At 43.7% G+C, this 19,719-nt stretch overlaps 1 protein-coding gene across 5 annotated transcripts in view; it reads right to left on the reverse strand.

Annotated features, from left to right (window-relative positions):
* The window catches only part of FAM20B (FAM20B glycosaminoglycan xylosylkinase), a 42,391-nt gene that overhangs the window by 7,034 nt on the left and 15,638 nt on the right, over window positions 1-19,719 (reverse strand). For all 5 annotated transcript variants that reach the window (XM_027610737.2, XM_027610735.2, XM_027610736.2 and 2 more), the window contains 4 exons: window positions 15,040-15,126; window positions 11,703-11,812; window positions 1,485-1,656; window positions 944-1,135 (listed from right to left, as the gene is read on the reverse strand). In XM_027610737.2, coding sequence (XP_027466538.1) covers window positions 944-1,135; window positions 1,485-1,656; window positions 11,703-11,812; window positions 15,040-15,126 — 561 coding nt within the window. The remainder of the gene's footprint in view (window positions 1-943; window positions 1,136-1,484; window positions 1,657-11,702; window positions 11,813-15,039; window positions 15,127-19,719) is intronic.

Genomic DNA, 19,719 nt, shown 5'->3' on the forward strand with positions numbered 1-19,719 from the left:
AGTGCCACTCGGCCATTATTCGCTGAGGTTATTCAGGGTTATTAACCGTCTCAGGTTATTCTCAGCAACCAATGTTAGTGATAGTGACCTAGAGCCTGGACAATTCTGGGCTCCAAGGAAGTATTCTATTTAGCAAACACTAAATGTCACTAAAAGTACGGTACTGAATCAGGCACGACAGAGAAGGCACAGGGCAAACTGAAAACATTATATGCTCTTCAAAGAGCGCACCCCTAAAAAAATTAAGGACCATCCATTTATTCAAAATAAATAAGACTGTCTTAATCAAGACAAAAGTAACTTGTTTTTATATATCAAAAGGCACTACTCTTCTCATGATCGCAAAAAGTCTGGGTCTAGACTGCCATAAATACAGCAAAACATCCTATCAAACAAATTAATTTTTTAAACTACATGAGCCTTTGGACAGCATCAATTTAACAGGAATTATATTTCATGTTTTTTCTTTTTTTTAGATTTTATTTATTTATTTGACAGAGACACAGCGAGAGAAGGAACACAAGGAGGGGGAGCAGGAGAGGGAGAAGCAGGCTCCCCACTGAACAGGGAGCCCGATCCAGGGCTTGATCCCAGGACCCCGGGATCATGACCTGAGTCGAAGGCAGATGCTTAATGATTGAGCCACCCAAGCACCCCTAAATTTCATGTTCTATTAAATATGTATCTCTCAAGATTCTAGACATCACAGTCAAGGAAGAACGATATAGGTAGCAATACATCAAAGACCTTGGCGTCCAGTTGTCTGTGTTGAGAATCATAGAGTCTTGGCCTCCTTGGAAAAAAACCCACTTCTCCATTTTTTAAAGTCCTCAGAACCCTGAGGGCAGAAGGAGTACGAGCCCTGAGCAGGATGGAAGGATGGGTGCCAAAAGCAAAGACCCTGACCAGGCCCTAACTGACGAGGATGGTCCTGTGGTCCTACCTTTTGGCATTATCAAGAAGGATGAGCATACTGGCGCCTTCATCATCTTGAAAACTCTCGTAGTGATGGCGGTCAGCATTGCCGATCAGGTAATCAAAGATGGCGGTGTCAATGATGTCCAAGAGGCGGGGACCTGAGTCATAGGGGGATGTTTTCTTCACAGCATCACAGTAGCTCTCGTCGTACTCCCACCTGGAGGCAAAGAGCACCACCAGGGTTACTGGGTGCCAGCCCTGTACCTGGCACTGTTTTGTTCTGAGAGAGAGAGAGAACGCAAGGGCAGGGCGGGGGCAGAAGGAAAGACAGAATCCCCAGCAGGCTCTGCGCCCAGTGCACAGCCCTACACGGGGCTCCATCTCATGACCCTGAGATCACGACCTGAGCCGAAACCCAGAGTCGGATGCATAACCAACGGAGCCACCCAGGTGCCCCTGTAGCTGGCCCTGTTGAAAACACAGAGAAGAGGCGTCCCTGCCTGGCAGGTCTGCCCTCAGCCCCACCTCCGTGGACAGAACGAAGTGGGGGCTCACGGGAGACTCACCTGGCCAGTTTGCCCTCGCGGTAAGTCCTGCCCCATGGGTGTCGGTGTTTCTGCAGAGGCCACACATCTGGAAGCCAAAGTGTGACAGATCCCTCCATCGTGTCTCCATCAGCACAAGCCGGCTCTGTTTCTCGGCAGTAATAACACTTCCCATAGAAACAAGTGTTATTTCCTACAGGAGAGAAAGGAGCCAAATACACTTAAGGAAAAAAGGAAGACTCTGAATTCTCCCTAATGATGTAGAAGGGAGCAGCTAAGTGAACAGATCCTGTGAAAACAATGATCCTGAATGATATTTAAACATTTATTTTCTATACAGGTCATAAAAAAAAAAGCACACAGTGGGAAAAAAAAGTCAAAGGGCAGGAAAGGATGTATATCAAAGTCTCCTTGCCCTCGGGGCCCTGCTACCCAGTCCCTCTCCCAGGAGTCAAGTCTAAGTAAAGGAAAGTCATGCCCTCTCCTCTTCTGTCAGAGCCGACACTTTGGCCAGAGTGCCTGCGGGAGGGAGAGTGGGCCCGTCCAGGGACAGGCTCTGGGCCAGGAGTGTGGGTACTGGGGGGTGCGGTGTCAAGCAGATAAATAAATACACTGAGGATAATGGGAACAAAGTTTTTCACAGATGGAGAAGGGAGGTTAACTCATAGAAAGGGAGAAAGCCAGAATAAATCTTGTGGTGTTGAATTAGAACTGGACTGGAGCGACTGGTCAGAAGAGAGATCTAGAAAAAGATACAGATGCTTGTGTGTGTGTGTGTGTGTGTGTGTGTGTGTGTGTGTGTGTGTGTGTGTGTGTGTGTGTGTGTGTGTACAGCTTTCCTCCCTCTGTCCCTCAAGAGAGCCTAGAAACAATGGAGACCAGGCAGCAATGGCAGTAAACACCTAGCACTCACACATCAGTTTCTAAATATCGTTTTACTACTGTATTAAAGGGACCCAGGGCTCCTTGGACAAACAGGTGACTCTAGGGCTGGGGCAAAGAAAGTACAAGATAGGCCTGCATCTGACTGCTATGCCAGGGTAAGGAAGCACTGAGAGAATGATGGGGACATTCCAAAGGACTCACGAGACAGTGTGTAGGAGTTTCCGCTGGTCAACTCTGGGACAGTTTGAGCATCAAAATAAATAATAGCAAATCATAACTGAGTAAATTAAGAGTCTGAGAGTTCACAGTGATATACTCCAAAGTACTCCATTAATAAAATACTTATTAACTGGACACTGGAGAAACCTTACAGAGACCTACCACCTTAATCGAGGGATACAAGCTAGTATCACCAGTAACGGGACACAGCAACAAATCTCCATCGTGTGTCTCCTGACAGGACGTACCAAGAAAAGCACAAGAGCACTTCTCTAGTATTCCTGCCAGCATTTTTAAATCATGAGGAAATATCGGAAACACTCAAATAAAGAGATGCTCTTTAAAGTAACTGACCTACACTCCTACCGAATGTCAAGGTCACAAAAAAAATGAGAGTGAGGAATTGTTCCAGAAGGACAGAGGCTAAAATGACATGACAACGAACACAACGTGTGATCCTAGACTGAGTTCTGGACTTCTACAGGGCATTACAGGAACAAGTGGCAAAACGTGGACGGGGTCCATGGGTCAGATGCTGGCGCTGCATCAGCGCGCATCCCTCACTGTCGATGACTGGATGCGGTCGTGCAGGAGAGGGTCCTGGTGGTTAGGGAGTACCGAAGTCTTCACACGCTGGTGTAAGGAGCACTCGTGTCACACGTTATTCTCAAATGGTCTGAGAGTGTTACTAATTAAGGAATCTGGGGGACTCTGGACCACCTCTGCAACTTTTATATAAATTCCAAATTATCTCAAAATAAAAAGTGTAAAAAACGAAACGATCTAAAAAGGTAAGTAATGCCTTCTTGACGCTCCATCCCTATTAAATACAGCCATCAAATGAAATGAGCCGATTTCCTGCCTGTAAACCCCTCACATACTCCTTTAATGACTGTTCGGTTCTCACGCACGTGTGTCCCTGAAGAGACGAGCAGCCCTCAAGCCTTAGTGTTTCCAACCCCTGGTACAGCGCACACTCCACACCCACCCACGAAGCTGATGCTATCATTCTTCTACCTTAAAAACGTTTCTAAGTAAAGAATATTTGAACTGATGGAACAATATACCACATATATAATGTTTATAACTATAAAAATATAAACTTATAAATTTAACTTGATCTCATCAGAAATACCAACAGATCTTTTAAAGGGTAAAATGGATTTTTAAAAAAAAGATTTTCTTTATTTGAGAAAGAGAGAGAGAGCACAGAGGGAGAGTGAGACAGAGAAGCAGACTCCCTGCTGAGCAGAGATCCTGATGCAGGGCTCGATCCCAGGACCCTAAGATCATGACCTGAGCCGAGGGCAGATGCTTAACCGACAGCCACCCAGGCGCCCCGGATTTTTTTTTAAGATTTTATTTACTTGAGAGAGAGAGAGCAAGCGAGAGAGAGAGAGAGAGAGCATGAGCCAAGGGGTGGGGAGAGGAAGAAGCGACTCTCCACTGAGCAGGGAGCCCGATATGGAGCTCGATCCCAGGACCTGAGCTGAAGGCAGACACTTAACTGACTGAGCCACCCAGGCACCCCTGGAAAGGATGATTTTTAAGGTTATAAGGAAAAAGAAAGAACTGCTAGCAAACTCTTAAATAGCAGAGAGGGGACTAATCTTACCAGGTATCAAAACAGATCAATTCATGAACAGACAGGAGAACAGAAAATCCAGAAATGAAAATACATAGAAACGAAAATTTATTTCAGTGGAAAAAAAAAAACCCCAACCAGCTGGAGCCATACTTCATTCCACATACTAGGATAAATTCTAAAACTATGTCAAAAACTTAAACATGAAAAATAAAACTATAAAAGTACTTAAAATAAAAAAAGGCGGAATTCTTCCATAATCTTCGAGTAAGCAAGGCTATGATTCACAATCAGAAAATCTCTAAATGGACTGATTATATTAAAAACAAACAAAAATGTCTATAAAGGCAAAAAAAATTACCATAAGCAAAATCAAAAGAAATAAAAGAATTGGGAAAAAATATTTCTATCACAAAGGACTATTTTCCCTGTGTATGAACTCCTATACACTGAGAAGATCAGGGCAGAGCTGAAAATGAACAAAGGATACACAAAGACAGGTAAAAGAAAATACAAATGCCTCTTAAATATAAAGCTGCTACACGTGAAACAGACAAAAGCCAAAGCTGGGAAACATGGCGCTGGTGCCACTAGTGGAAAAGAGACCTTCTCTCGCGTCACTACCAGGAACATAACCTTTGACCTGTGCCCTTTGACTCTGTGCTTTCACTTCTGGATATATTTGATCATGTGTGAAGTAACATCTGTTCGTGTTAATTCTGGGCAACACTGGTAGTAAAAAAAGGATTGGAACGTGTATGTGGACTAAAGGTCTGGTTAAATGAATTAGGGTAGATCCATAAGACGCAGCACTTTGCAGCTAGTGACACAACAAAAGAATGAAGAAGCTCTTTATGTGATAATAGATTTCCAAGATCTGTTAGGTAAAAGATTTATCAGGTAAAAGAATAAGATGCAGAAGTATGTACAGTGTGATGTTTTATATAATGGCAGTTAAATAAAAATATATATTCCTATTTTGTACAGAAAGGACATAAAGAAATTACCAATAGAGATGACCACCGGGAGGAAGGAGAAGGAACAGAGGGATGAAAGGAAAACTTCTCATTGCAATCTTTTTTTTTTTAAGATTTTATTTATTTATTTGACAGAGAGAGACACAGCAAGAGAGAGAGGGAACACAGCAGAGGGAGTGGGAGAGGGAGAAGCAGGCTCCCCGCCAAGCAGGGAGCCCGATGTGGGGCTTGATCCCAGGACCCTGGGACCATGACCTGAGCCGAAGGCAGACGCTTAACAACTGAGCGACCCAGGCGTCCCTCATTGCAATCTTTCTAATATTTTTTTAAAAATTTTGAGTTATATGAATGTATTACTGATTGAAAAAACAATTAAAAAACAAAGCAAAACACTGCTTGGTGTAGGAAACCTGCTGCCTACACGATAAAATCCAAACTCCTGAGTTTGGTAAGACCCTTCATAAGTGAATGGAGTATGGTGTATTGGTTGAGTGGGAAGTAGGGTCATGTTTCTGGGATTAAAATATGGACCATCAACAGTCATTAGACGTGAGACTTTGGGGATGTGATTTTACCTCTCTAAGCTTTCTCTGCAAAATGGATACCAGTCCCCTACCACTGGACTGTGAGGAGTAAATGAGATAAATAAATCCACAGTAATGCTCAGCACAAAGCCTGACATAGTGTCAGAGACCAATCAATGCCGGCTATTTATTATTAATAATCTCGCTCCAATCTCTTTCCAGACTTCAATATCCCCGTTTACCTAGGCTCCGAAATCTTTTATTATTTCCTGGATTTTGTAACTTTTATAACTGGTTTTCTGATCAACAACCTGGTCTCTGTGCTCTCCTTGGATGAACTACCACCTCTAATAACCAACTCTAAACCTCCAGCCCACACTTCTCTCCTAAGCTGTAGACTAAGTCTAAAGCACCTAAATGACCAGTCAACATTTACTCCTGGATGCTCCTGTCAAGGTAAGATTCTGTACCCAATTCCATTGTGGAGAACTGCATTCTTGGACACCAGCTGGGTATCCCACAATTCCACTCAATTCTGACACTGTCTACCCAGAGACAGGAACCGATCCCACAGGTTGAAGCCTCGGGCCCACGAGACTGCGCTCCAATTCAGAGGCCAGCTGCAAGTCTGGGTTGTCACCTGCGCTTCTGACCTGGCTGGCTTACAAATCTGAGGTTTCCATGAGCCCCATCTTGGGGTTTGGTTAACTTGCTAGGGCAGAAGAATATACAATGGGGAAAGGACAGTCTCTTCAGTAAATGCTATTGGGAACACTGGACAGCCATATGCAGAAGAATGAAACTGGACCACTATCTTACACCACAGACAAACATTAACTCAAAGTGGACTGAAGACTGGAACGTAAGACCTGAAACCATAAAACTCCTAGAATAATACACAGGCAGTAAGTTCCCTGACATCGGTCTGGGTGATGAGGTGAAGATTTTTTGGCTATGACACCAAGAGCAAAAGCAACAAAAGTGAAAATGAACAAGCAGGACTACATCAAACCAAAAAGCTTCTGCACAGCCAAAGAAACCATCGACAAAATGAAAAGGGGCTAGTATCCAAAATATATAAAAAAGTTCTACAACTCAATAGCAAAAAACAATCTGATTAAAAAATGAGCAGAAGATCTGTGAATTGGCGTAGCCACTATGGTAAACACTATGGAGGTTTCTCAAACAACTGAAAAATGGAACTACCATATGATCCAGCAGTTCTACTTCTCAGTATCTGAAAAAAAGAAAAGAAAATACTAACTTGAAAAGATATCTGCACCTCCATGTTCACCGCATTATTTATAATAACCAAGATATGGAAACAACTTAAGTGTCCACTGATGAGTGAATGAAGAAGATGTGCCATATATACACAATGGAATATTATTCAGCTATAAAAAAAGAATGAAATCTTGCCATCTGCAACAACATGGATGGACTTTGAGGGCATTATGCTAAATGAAACAAGTCAGACAGAGAAAGACAAATACCGTATGTTCTCACTTACACGCAGAATCTAAAAACAAAAACAAAAACAATCCAAAACCAAGTTCTTAGATACAGAGAACAGACTGGTAGCTGCCAGAGGTGGGTGAAATGGATGAAGGGGTCAAAAGGCACAAACTTCCAGTTATAAGATAAGTAAGTCCGGAGATGGAAAGTATAGCATGGCGCCTATAGTTAATAATACTATAATGAAAGTTGCTAAGTGAATAGATCTTAAGAGTTCTCATCACAAGAAAAAAATTCCGTAACTATGTACAGTGATGGGTGTTAACCAGATGCTGTGGTGATCATTTCACAATATATAAAATTTCAAGTCATTACAACGCATACCCGAGACTAATATAAATGTTGTATGTCAATCATACCTCGATAAAAAAAGTTGCTGGGGAGGCTCACAGGACTCAGGAAACCAGTTTACTCACTAGATTACTGGTTTATTACAAAGGATACATGTCAAAAGCCCGACAGACACACAGGGCAAGGTCCCAGACCCAGGAGCTTCTGTTCTCATGGAGTTCGGGGCCTGGTCAGTGACACATGGAAGCGTCCTGGTTCACCAACCTGGAAACTCCCAAACCCCATACTATTGGGATTCTTATGGAGGCTTTCTCACGTAGGCATGATCTATTGCTAACTCTCTTCTCAACCCCTCTCCCCTCTCTGGAGAATGGGAGGCAGGGAGCTGAAAATTCCAAGCTTCCAATTATGGCTTGTTTTTCTGGTGACTAGCCCACTTGGAGTCACCTCATTAGAACAAAAGCTATTCCTTGTGCTCTTATGGCTTAGGAATTTACCAGGGTTTTACGAGCTCTGCTCTGTGTCAGGCACCCGGAGGCAGAGACCAATACATGTATTCCTTGTTATTTCACACAAGGAAACAAAATGTCCAAAATTTGATTCACAATCTTCCTCCTCTTCATACATTCCTAAGACAGCTAACAGCTTTGTTATACACTGAGTCATCCAATCCAGGAACTGGGGAGTCATTCTTAATTTTTTCCTTCTCTCTCAGTTGTCCCACTCAGCCCAAATGTTCACCAAATTCGTTCCATTCTAATTGCTGAGTGTCTCTTAACGCTTCCTCCCCGCTGTCCTTGCTCGAGCCGTGACTCGCCCTGCACCCACAGGGGGTACAGCAGCCGCCACGTCCTTCCAGCCCTCACCTCACCCCCTTCCCAGGGCAGCCTCCACGATGCTGCCGCGGCCGGTTTTCCAACACTCCAATCTGATTTTCCCAAGCTCCAGCTCTTTTCATGGCCTCTGAGTGTCTAAGGAAAAGGTGTCCCGTTCTAAGCCTGCTGCATGAGGCCCGTCAGTGACACCGTCCTGACCACCCGCCTTCCTCCCTCACCAGCCCCACATCTCCCTTCACTTCGGCTCAACTACACAGTCCCCCGAGCTTGCCACGGGCTTCTCACTTCTCATCACCCTTGTCTATGTGCTGTCCTCCGCCTGAAGCGGGGTTAACTTGGAGCCTGTGCACTGGACGGGAACAAAATTACATTCTTATTTTCATTAACTTTTTTTTTAAAGATTTATTCATTTTTGAGAGAAAGCATGTACGAGTTGAGGGAGAGGGGCAGAGCGAGAGGGAGAGAGAGAGACTTTGCTGAGTGTGGAGCCTGACATGGGGCTCAATCCCACGACCCTGAGATCACAACCTGAGCTGAAACCAAGAGCTGGATGCTTAGCTGACTGAGCCACCCAGGCGCCCCTTTACTTTCATTAAGTTCCATCTTAAACTTCAGCATTCCTTCAACTATGATAGTAGGAAGCAAACCATGGTGGTATAAGCATTACCTGTGACTTTTTCACCAGAAGAAACCACAGACTTTTCATAGCATATCAACCATTGTTGCAGACACTGCAAAGTATCATTTATACTCAGTCTGAAATTATGAGTTACTGGATCACTGCGAGATCTATTATTTAACGTGTTAAATAATAATGAAGCACATGCTAGTATATTTTTGATAACAAAACCAGATTTCAGTATTATTGGTTTCATTTGTAAGTCTATGTATTCGAATGTATGCATTGAAAAACACTATTGTGAGGAAAGATCCCCAAGCTTCTCTAGCATGCCAAGAGTCTGCAGTACAAAAAAGGTTAAGAGTCTCAACACCTAGGACGTTCTTTCCCACTGTACCTCCCTGGGGGATTGCTATTTTCCCTTTAAGACCTGTATGAAACGCCACCTTCACCAAGGAACCAACACCTTGACCAGCGCATCTCCCCTTTCCATCCACACTGCCATAGACCCTCTGTACATGTCTGGTTTCCCCATCAGACAAAGCTCCTTGAAGGCAGGGAGGTGTCATTCATTTCTGGATATTCAGCACCTAGTTCAGAGCCTACCACACAGAAGTGAAATAAAATTGTGTTGAAAGAATATAAGCAGATGAAATATGTGAGAGTCTGAAAATCCAGGTCTGAATCCTGGCTAAGAGGTAGTAGCTATGTGACTCAGGAAAGTCCTCGAACTCTTCTGAGCCTCTTTCTCAGTATAAACTGTGGGTAAATCTCCCTTACTTACTGCACTGTTTTGTCAAGAGGATCAAAACAAGGTAACTGTGTGAAAGTGCTTTGTCAAGCTGCAAGGGTTACTCAGAAGTTAGTTGTTATTATATCAAGTTATCTAAAAATACCAAGTTGTCTAAGAACATATTTTTAAAAATTGTGCTAAGGTCAGCTCATTATTTAAAGCCTATCTCCTGTGCAATCCCTCTATCTGCCCGAATGTTTGTGTACCCCCAAATTCAGATGTTGAACCCCTAATCCCAGTGTGGTGGTATCTGGAGGTGGGACTTTTGGGAGGAGCCCTCACACTGGGATTAGTGCCCTTCTAAGAAGAGACAGGAGTGACGACTCCTCTCTCATTCTCTCTCTGCCGTGTGAGGACACAGCACGACAGTGGCTGACTATACACCAGGACGAGGGTCCTCACCAGAACCCCAGCGTGCTGGCACCCTGATTCGGACTTCCCACCTCCAGAATTGTGAGGAATAAATCTCTACTGTTCAAGCCACATCGTCCATGATTGTCTTGTGACGGCAGCCCCCACTAAGACACTGTCCTGCGCTGCAGGCTGTATCCAGGAGCTCATTCCCCAAAGGTACCAATCCTGTGTACTTTCAGGTCTTTAGGCCCTCGTTCTCATTATGACTTCCTGTTATTGTGCCTCATGCCCTTTCCTCTTTGCTGCCTGGGTAGCTCTTATTGATTCTTCAATAATCAGTCTAGTTGCTAAAAGCCTCCTCTACAAACCTTTGCCTGCCCTCTCCGTCCCCCACACCTGGCACCATGTACGAGAGTTAACCTTCTGTGAGTCTCCAGAGAGCTGGGACTCTGGCCTATTCTTCCTGACCTCCTCTCATCCATCAGGAATTCATGTCTGCCTGAGCATAAAATTGGACAAGCAAAAGTGATTAGAAAACATATGAAACAAATCAGTGACACCGTCCGCTTTGGATTATTTGTAAGAGCAGCCTTAGCCTTAGCCTTGGAGGTTTAAAGTCTGAAAGATGACTCTGTCACAAGTCCTTTAAATATTCAATTTCACCTCATTTCAAATATAAATCCATTCATTCTGGCAAAGCAAGGTGAAATCCATCTGGCAATGTCTGTTTCAACAGTCATATTGTAAAGCAGAGCTCTGTGTCACTGAGAATGTCACCACAATGAGGCTGAGACAAGAGACCCCGGCCTCTCTGACTTCTTCCCATTCTCACTGTGCCCATGAGGAGAATAGGAATAAGAATTTTAGCTCGAATGCCTTACTCAGAGCGAGACAACAGAGCACCGAGGCCAGAGGGACCAGGGTCAAGTCCATGCACAGTGGGTTGTATACAGGCTGACCCTTGTACGGTAGAAGGACAGTGGTGACCTTCCAGGCCCAAACCCAACCCTCCAAGGGCATTTCTAACCCTCCTTCAGAGCTGCCTTACAGTTCCCTCAATTCTAAGGGGACAGTTCCCAAGAAAGTACACGTATATGAAAAAACCACCAAGTCAATGATATACATACAATAACGGATTTAGGCCAAAATCAGAGTTTAGATCAGGCAGCAGGAGAGGTGCCTGGGTGGCTCAGTCAGTTAAGCGGCTGCCTTCGGCTCAGGTCATGTTCCCAAGGTCCTGGGATCGAGTCCCGCCATAAGTCTCCCTGCTCAGCGGGGAGCCTGCTTCTGCCCCTTCCCCCTGCTCATGCTCGCTCTCTCTCTTAAATAAATAAAACCTTAAAAAAAAAAAAAGATCAGGCGGAAGCAAGTAAAGTTATTTATCACCTACTTACACTATCAGTAAATGACCTCACTTCTGAACTTCACAGACACAACCAAGCACGTTAGGGAAAATTTTCACTTTCTGGCCACCTACTGTTAGATCCATTTCCCCCAAGAGCCTGAAAACCCAAATGGCCCAATTTACTTTTGTAGTCCCTTGAGTTCTTCAATTCTTAAAAGTCACAAACCAGCTTGCTCAATGATGTCCCACTTAACTTATTAACTATTCCCCTATTTAAATGTCCTCTATAATCTTACCTACGGTTAGGAAGGTGCTCAAGAGCTGCTCCGTGGCAACGGGCTTGATCTCTGTCCGTAGATTAACATATCTGCCAACCACCAAGGGGGCTCGGCGGAAACCCAGAATCCTGGTTTGGGAGGTTGAAGAACAGAAGAGAAAAATCTTTGGGGGGTGTATTTTATAAAGTAGTCTTAGAAAAGATATTGCTGATTGGTAGGTATATATGTATATTTATACTTACACGTATTTTAAAGATTTTATTTTTTTAAAGTAATCTCTACCCCCCATGTGGGACTTGAACTCACGACCCTGAGATCAAGAGTCCCATGCTCTACTGACTGAGCCAGCCCGGCACCCCTGCAGGTCAATATATTTTAAAGGTACATATATTTATGAGTTTAACATCAAGATGTATGTAATGTATTTTAATATGCACTTCAGCAAAAAGGATAAGGCAAATCTAGCAAAATGTGAGCAACTGCTAAATCTGGGGAATGGGTATATGGATTCATTAAACTATTCTAATTTGTTAGAAATTTTTCATAGTAAAAGTTTTAAATAAATTTTAACAAAGCATCAAAAAAAAATGGGCTTAAACCCATACAAAGGTTCAAAGCTTTGGATAAAAGCACACTGACAGAAAACTATATAGATTAATCTAAAAGGGCAAGCCCATAGGACAACTAAATACAGATATATTGGAAGATACTTCTCTCTAATGGTCTAAAAATACAACCTTATGGTTGAGCAAAATCATTTTTTAAAAAAATGAAATTTCCTGGCTAAAAAATACACACTCCCTGAAGAAAAGTTGGAGGGGCAGGATTTGGAACATACAGAAAAGTTATGATGAAGAAAATAAAGATCATCCATAATTCCACAGCCCAGAAGTAACTACTGACATTTTGGCATATGAGCATTTTTTTCCTTTACTCATATATATATAAACACATACACACTCTTGTGTATAGACACACAATTAAGATTACATTATGCGCAGTTTTGTATCCTGCTTTTCACTCATCATTATAAGCCTTTTCTCATGTCATGATAAAACCTTTCGAAACAGCTGCACAAAGAAATAATCCATTATTCAGGGCTCCTGACTGTCTTACACTCAATCTTTGAAAAGCCACAAAAGCAAGTAGATCAACAGATGGGTCAAAATAACAGAAAAATCTAGAGAACCTCCCGGGGCCAGAGAAGGTGGTTAAATCCTAATGTAATGGAGAAACAGCAACCCAGAGCAGAAAAGGATCAGGAGCCGTGGATGGCAAAGAGAGTGGAGAAGTCCTTTTTCTCCCCCACTGACCACGCCAGGCCAACGACCAGCAGCCAGTGGAGTGCTGAGGGGCCACGTCACTTGAGCTCAGCTGGGGTAGCAGTTAACAAAACAGGTAGGGGCCCTGGCTAGAGAACTTTTCGACTTTGAGGTAGGGAAGGACTTTTAAATGCAAGACCCCCCAGAGCACAAGTCATGAACTAAAACATTAGTATATTTAATTAACATCAAAGGGAGTGATTTCTGTACAAAGACTATTTCACTCTAAGTTAACGAATAGCTGTTATGCTATTCCTAAAGATAAGGAGATGTTAAATTTTGCTAACAATAATAACTGGGGAAAAACAAATAACTAACAATGAGGTACCATTTTACATAGATTAACACAAATTTGTGTGTTGGATGAAATATTGGTTTATGAAATATTGGTATAGATAGGGGAAAATGATCTTCATGCATTGCTGGTGTCCGTCAGTTGGGAAATAGGGTTTGGGAATGAAGACAACAGGGAAACAAATGAGCTCTTGGAAAGACTGATTCTAGCATGCCTTTAAGTGAGGAGCAGGATTTACCTAATTCTCTACCACTAGGTCCTAAAAGAGGCAGTGAAAATTCATGGTATTGTGAACAAACATTTATTTAACCTTTTCCATTATCACTCGATATTTAGACTGCTACTAGTTTTTCACTACTGAAAACTCTACAGCTAAGATCCTGGATATATGTAACTCTGGATTTCATTCCTTCTCCAGGGTACTTCCTAGAAATACCTTCCTAGAAATATCTTAGATATTTGAGTAAAAAGGTAGTTACTCATCCAAAGGGTAGGAGCATTCAGGTTTCCAATACATAATGCCAGAGTTCTTCAAAAGACTGAACTGATTAACAATGCCACAATCTCAATGCATTCCTGCCAATAAAATACTACTTTTTTTTTTTTTTTTTTTTTTAATCCTGGCCATTTTCAGCAGAAGAAAATAGTATCCCATTGTTTCAACTGGATTTGTTCTTGTTACTGGTGAGGATGAACCACCCCCCTGCCCTCCATATTTATCAGCAATTGATAATTTCTATTCAGTCAATTGTGTCCTTAGATCATTTTCTATTAAAGTTTTAGCATATATATAGATTTGTATAAACATTTATATATTAAGGTTGTTAATGCTTGGATTACATTAGATTCAAGTATTTTCTCCTAGTTTGCTTTCAAACTTCATTTGATGTTTCCTGACACAGGAGTTAATTGTATTTAGCTGAGTCTACTGAATAGCTTTTCCTTTGCAATCTTTTAATTATTGCTTTTATGCCTACAAAATCCTTCCTAATCCAGAAAACGACAAAAATTCACCTTTATTTTCTTCTGGTTTTTATATATTCATTTAACAAATATTGTGAATATTTCTTTTAAAGTCTGTCAACATGCCCTGATGGAGATGTTGCTCAGACGGGGAAGTGGGCTACCAGACGTTCCTGTTACCAGGCTCCCGGCTAGCCCAGCCCCGCGGTGAAAAAATATTAATCTTCCTAGTTAGCTTACACATTTCGAATTTATATCCATTTTTCTTTTGGAATTATTCTGGTTACCGAAGCCAAGCGTATTTTGTATGAAGGACAATAAAATTCATTATATATGTCATGCTGTATGCTTCTAGCATATGGGGTAAGTGACTTACTTACTCAAAACAAAAATAAAGCAAAACAAACAAACAAAACAGTACTCTCAGGCCCAATTAATGATCAATTCAATTTAGGGACTTGAGTTCCAACTCTGGTTTTCATCCTGCCATTTTATTTACCAAGAATATCTTCACTCATGGTGGCAGAGGGCATACCAGAATGAAATGATCTTAAAAAGTTTGAAGTGAAGATATTTACTCTGGCATTCCGAGAACCACTAAGGTTCTCGCTAAGGACTCATGCAAATTTAGTGGGATCCGTCCATCAGCTATCTCACGTAGGTACCAAGTCAAAGTTATGAGTGTTGCTCCCTTTCGAAGGAGTCCACAAGTCCTCTCCAAGAGGTTTTTAAAAAAGGAAACAAAGCAAATGTAACCCTCCGTGGTGACACATACCTGTCCAAGTGAAAGGCTGCTACCTCTGCATTGTGTCTATCATAACCAGCATAGGGCTCCCCTTCTACCACATAGTCTCGGTTATACCTGCAGAGTGAATGGGAAGCACAGATGTAGACGTGAGTTACATCGGCACCGCACGAGACAGCACAAGAGAACGTTAGCAAGCCTGACTCCGCCCTACAGACGCCTTCCCTGTCAAACCTGAGCAGAGGTGTGGATTCAGATGAATCACTGGTAAAGGGGGTGGAGATGAAGTGGAGAAGGGAAACTAGATTTCTCTATCTGCTGCAGCAGTCACTCTACGAATAAAACATGCAAGATGTTATTTCTACCCCTCTTTCCATGGAGTTTGAGTAAAACTCAAAGGTCATTTTCTGGAGGGCAAGGACTATCTCTGCATCTCTACCTACAGCTCGTGCTTAATAAACGTTTGCTAACGTTTTTATTAGACTGAACTGAAGAAATGAAGGAAAACATACAATTAAAATGTTTGTGTTACCAGAATGGCTATGGCAAGGCTTATAAGAGAAGTTTAAATTTCTTGGAAATAAACGGTCTTGATATGCCTCAGTGTTCGTTTAATGAGTAAGCAAAGGTGCATTTGAAAAAAGCTGTTTGAATAACCATCTTTTTTTTTTGTCTGTTTACATTTATGATGATGCAGCGACAGAAATACTGGACTGGCGTGAGAGCCAGGTGTATAGTTCTGTCATTACCTGTCTGGGTAACCTTGAGCAAAACTGTTCTCTTCTCTGGGTCTTAGATTCTACATCTATAACATACTAGACTAGGGGGCAATTTCCAAGATCTCTTTCATCTCAAACTCCACTCTGATGATTTTTCCATCACATGCATGACATAAACAAAAGAAAATAAAAGCTGGCATATTTCTTTCTACCAGTCATAAAGACAGATACCATTTAATGGTTAATCGGGAAGAAAGAGATACTAAATCCACTTATGACCTCTACTGTTCGCCTGCATTTCCCCAAATCAAAAGACCTATTAGGCTTTACAGGCAAGTGTAAAACAGAAATGAACAGAAGCTGGAGGGAAGAGGCAGCTGCTCCGCTGGGGACACCTGGATTGCGGGAGTGGGAGACGGTGCTATCAAAGGCTGTGAGCTTCAGTGTAAATGACCTTGGCGTCTAAAGTGAAACAAACCATGCCCACAGAACACATTTTCAAGGCAAAGTGACGGAACACTTCTGAGAGAAGACAGCCGTGCGTCACCCCCTGGTTGGAGGCCAGTTTCTTCTTAGCACGGTCAGCATCCTCAAACATCGCTTGCTCATTCCTAGTGTCAAAGCATTAGTCAGGCTACCTAGGATTCCACTGGCTGCCTCCCCAATAAAGCCTCCATTTTTAAATAGAACTGCAGCAAAAGCGGACACTATATTCGAGCACGTCTCTCTTCACCACAGCTGCAGGCTGTCCATAGAGCTGGGGGACAGTCCTGAACGCTTTCTCTGTCAGGGCTCCAGCGGAGCCACAGGGACATGTGTACACTGTGCGGTCCACTCCTTCCAGTGAAATGTTCGAGAGCTTTCCAATACCTCGAAAGGCGGCTCGTGGTGGAATGTTAAACCCTAGGGGAATCCAGGGACATTGGGGGTGGCCTGGAGGGGAAGGGAGGGAAAGAAGAGGGAAGGAATAAGAATCAAAGAGCTGCGGCAGAGTCAGGAGATCTAACTCCCTGGCTCCCCGTGGGCTGTGTGAACTGTGGCACGTCTCACCCGTCAAAGGAACAGCTGGCCCGGCCGGCCCATCCCCAAGGTCCCTTCCCGCACATGCTAGGATCACTCCCTCACGTCTCCCCACTCCGAGGCCTACCCTGCCATCTTGTTGCCTTCCCACCATAACTGCAGGCTTTGCCTGTGAAGGCCCATCTACTTCCAGAAGGCCGACAGCTACACTGAGGAAAAAAAAAAAAAATCACTTTTCTAATGTAAGGCAAAACGTGCAAATAAAAGCATCACTGTCTTCCCATAAATTCCACCCACCACACGCGTCTCCTGTCTCTGACAGGAGGACACGGCCATCCGGGCTCCGGAAGCGCGGGAACCACAAGCGGCTCATAAAGAAGGGTGCACGCGCCGCCTCAGCAGCAGGGGCGCGGAGCCTCCTCTCAGCAGAGAGTGATCCATCTTGTCACTGGCAGAGCAGCAAAATTCATACACCAACTGCCAATAAATCACTCCTACCCTTCTGCTGAAGGACATCGGCGTCTGACCAAGGACATTAATTTGCACTTACACTAGGACTAAATAGCCTCGGAGGCCCCCAGGGTCAGAATAGCAATTTGCTGGGTGTCTCCGGGCCAGAGTCAATTTCTACAAGCACTGAGACGTGCACCCACCACCCGCAGCCTGCAACAGGGCCGGGTGTCACCAGCGCAGGTCAGCGTGGGCCGTGACCAAGGGCGCGACCCCCCACGGCAGGGCCCTTGCAGCTGGTGGGTGGGGGGAGGACAGTTCCCTAGGGCTGGGAGTGACGTGGGCTGGGGGGGTGCGGGGACCAGTGGGGCAGGAATTGAGAGCAGGGTGTAGAGGGGAGGACCGGCCTGCCAGGGGTGGACCATGACGCTGTGGAGGCTGGGTTTTGTCCGGTGAGCAACCGGAGGTCCCTGGACGTTTTAAAGCTGGGAACACAGTGCTCACATGGGCATTTGGAGGGGGAATGAAAGGGGCCCTCAGCAGGGTGTGGGAGAGGGAGGTAAGGGGACAGCTGCGGTGGTGGGAAGAGACAGGAGATGAAGTGACAGTGACCAGGTTAGTTTGTGCGGTCCTCTGCTGCCACCTCCCCTGGTCACCAGCCAGGCCTCCCCTCCCTCCACTTCTACCCGGTCTGAACACCCTGGGCCTACCTGCCAAGCGCCTGGACTAGCACGGACAGTGCACACTACCCAGAGTACCTGCCTTCTAACGCCTCCTGCTGGCCCACCTTACCCCCAGTGCCCCCAGTACAGACGGTGCTTATGCAGGGGACATCCTCTTCTTTAAACACGAAATGCCCACAGCTCATCTCTGTCCACGAATTTCATTTTTGTTTTTACTCTGCCTTCTTTCTGCTTACACTGCTACTCGCCCAGGCCACCAACCAAGACGTCAAGAACTACATTTCAAAACCAAGCTAGTGATTTTTGATGACGGGTGCTGCCTGTCATCACACTCACAGGAAGGCAAACAAACTGAAGAGAACTACACGTGTGTGGCAGAACACCAGCCGCTCAGACTCAGATCCCAATGCCACTTACGGCGGGATGACCCTGTCAAGTTAGTTATTCTCCCTCAGGCTCAGTTTCTTACTCTAGAAATAAGAGGTGTAACTGCCCACAGTTGTGATGGAGGCTGAAAGCATGGACAGAGACAAAAGTACTTAGTGTGGTGCCTGGTGAACGGTGTGTGTCCAGTGGAAAATATATCGCAAGGCCCACATAACCACACTTTTTCCACATCACCTGCCAATCAGACTTTTCTATTCTCCAAAAGCATACTGTATTTTTAACTTTCCTAATTTCCATATCTTCCATACATCACGCTTCCCAGTTCCAGGCAAATACAGACTTCCTCCCTTTCTGGGATCCCAATAGATTTGCTCTCCGGCCGTCTATTATCTAAGTGATGGTAGGGTTGTGAAGACGGCTAAGCTAACTACTTTTGTCACAGTTGAATTCTGTACATCTTTACCCCATATTTCTTATCCCATCCCAGCAAGAGACTCAAAAGCTCTATTAAGGAATGAAAAAAACGTTTAGTACATAGAAAATTTCAGACATTACCGACTTTGAGAAAATTCACTGGTAACTAATTCCTAGCAAAAGAATCTGAATCACCATCATGTTAACCTATTTCAAATTCATATACTCACAGAAAACGATTTAAAAATTGCCACACAAATTATCTCTGTAGAGCCTTAGAGAAGTCCCCAAGGGATCACTGTCTAACAACATACGACTCAGAGCTCACTTTCTCAGATTTTGGACTGAGGGAGCTAAAATGCTCAGTTCTCTCCTTAAACCAGGTAGAACAACAACAAGGCATCACTACACACATATCAGAATGGCTAAAATCCAAAACACTGACAACACAAAATGTTAGTGAGGACGTGGAATAACAGGAACTCTCATTTCATTGCTGGTGGAAATGTAAAAAAGTACAGCTACTTTGGAAGACAGTTTGGCAGTTTCTTACAAAATTAAACATACTCTTAGCATATGATCCAGCAATCGTGCTCCTTGGTATTTAACCAAATGAGCTGAAGACTTCCATCTACAAAAAAAATACAAACATGAATGTTTGTAGTAGCTTTATTCGTATTTGCCAAAATGTGGAAGCTTGGGACCAAGATGTCCTTCAGTAGGTAAATGGATAAACAAAATGTGGTACATCCAGACAATGCAATATTGTTCAGTAATAAAAAGAAATGAGCATCAATCCACAAAAAGACGTGGAGGAAACTTAAATGCACATTGCTAAGTGTGAGAAGCCAATCCGAAAAGGCTACAAAGGTATGATTCCAATTATATAGCACTCTGCAGAAGGCCAAACTATGGAGACTGTAAAAAGATCAGTTGTTGCCAGGGGTTTGGTGGGGGGACAGAAGGATGAGTAAGTGGAACAAAGGGGATTTTTAGGGCACGGAAGCTGTTCTGTAGGATACAGTAACGGTAGATAC

The sequence above is a fragment of the Zalophus californianus genome, chromosome 10, assembly GCF_009762305.2.
Source record: "Zalophus californianus isolate mZalCal1 chromosome 10, mZalCal1.pri.v2, whole genome shotgun sequence".
Taxonomy (NCBI): Eukaryota; Metazoa; Chordata; class Mammalia; order Carnivora; family Otariidae; genus Zalophus; species Zalophus californianus.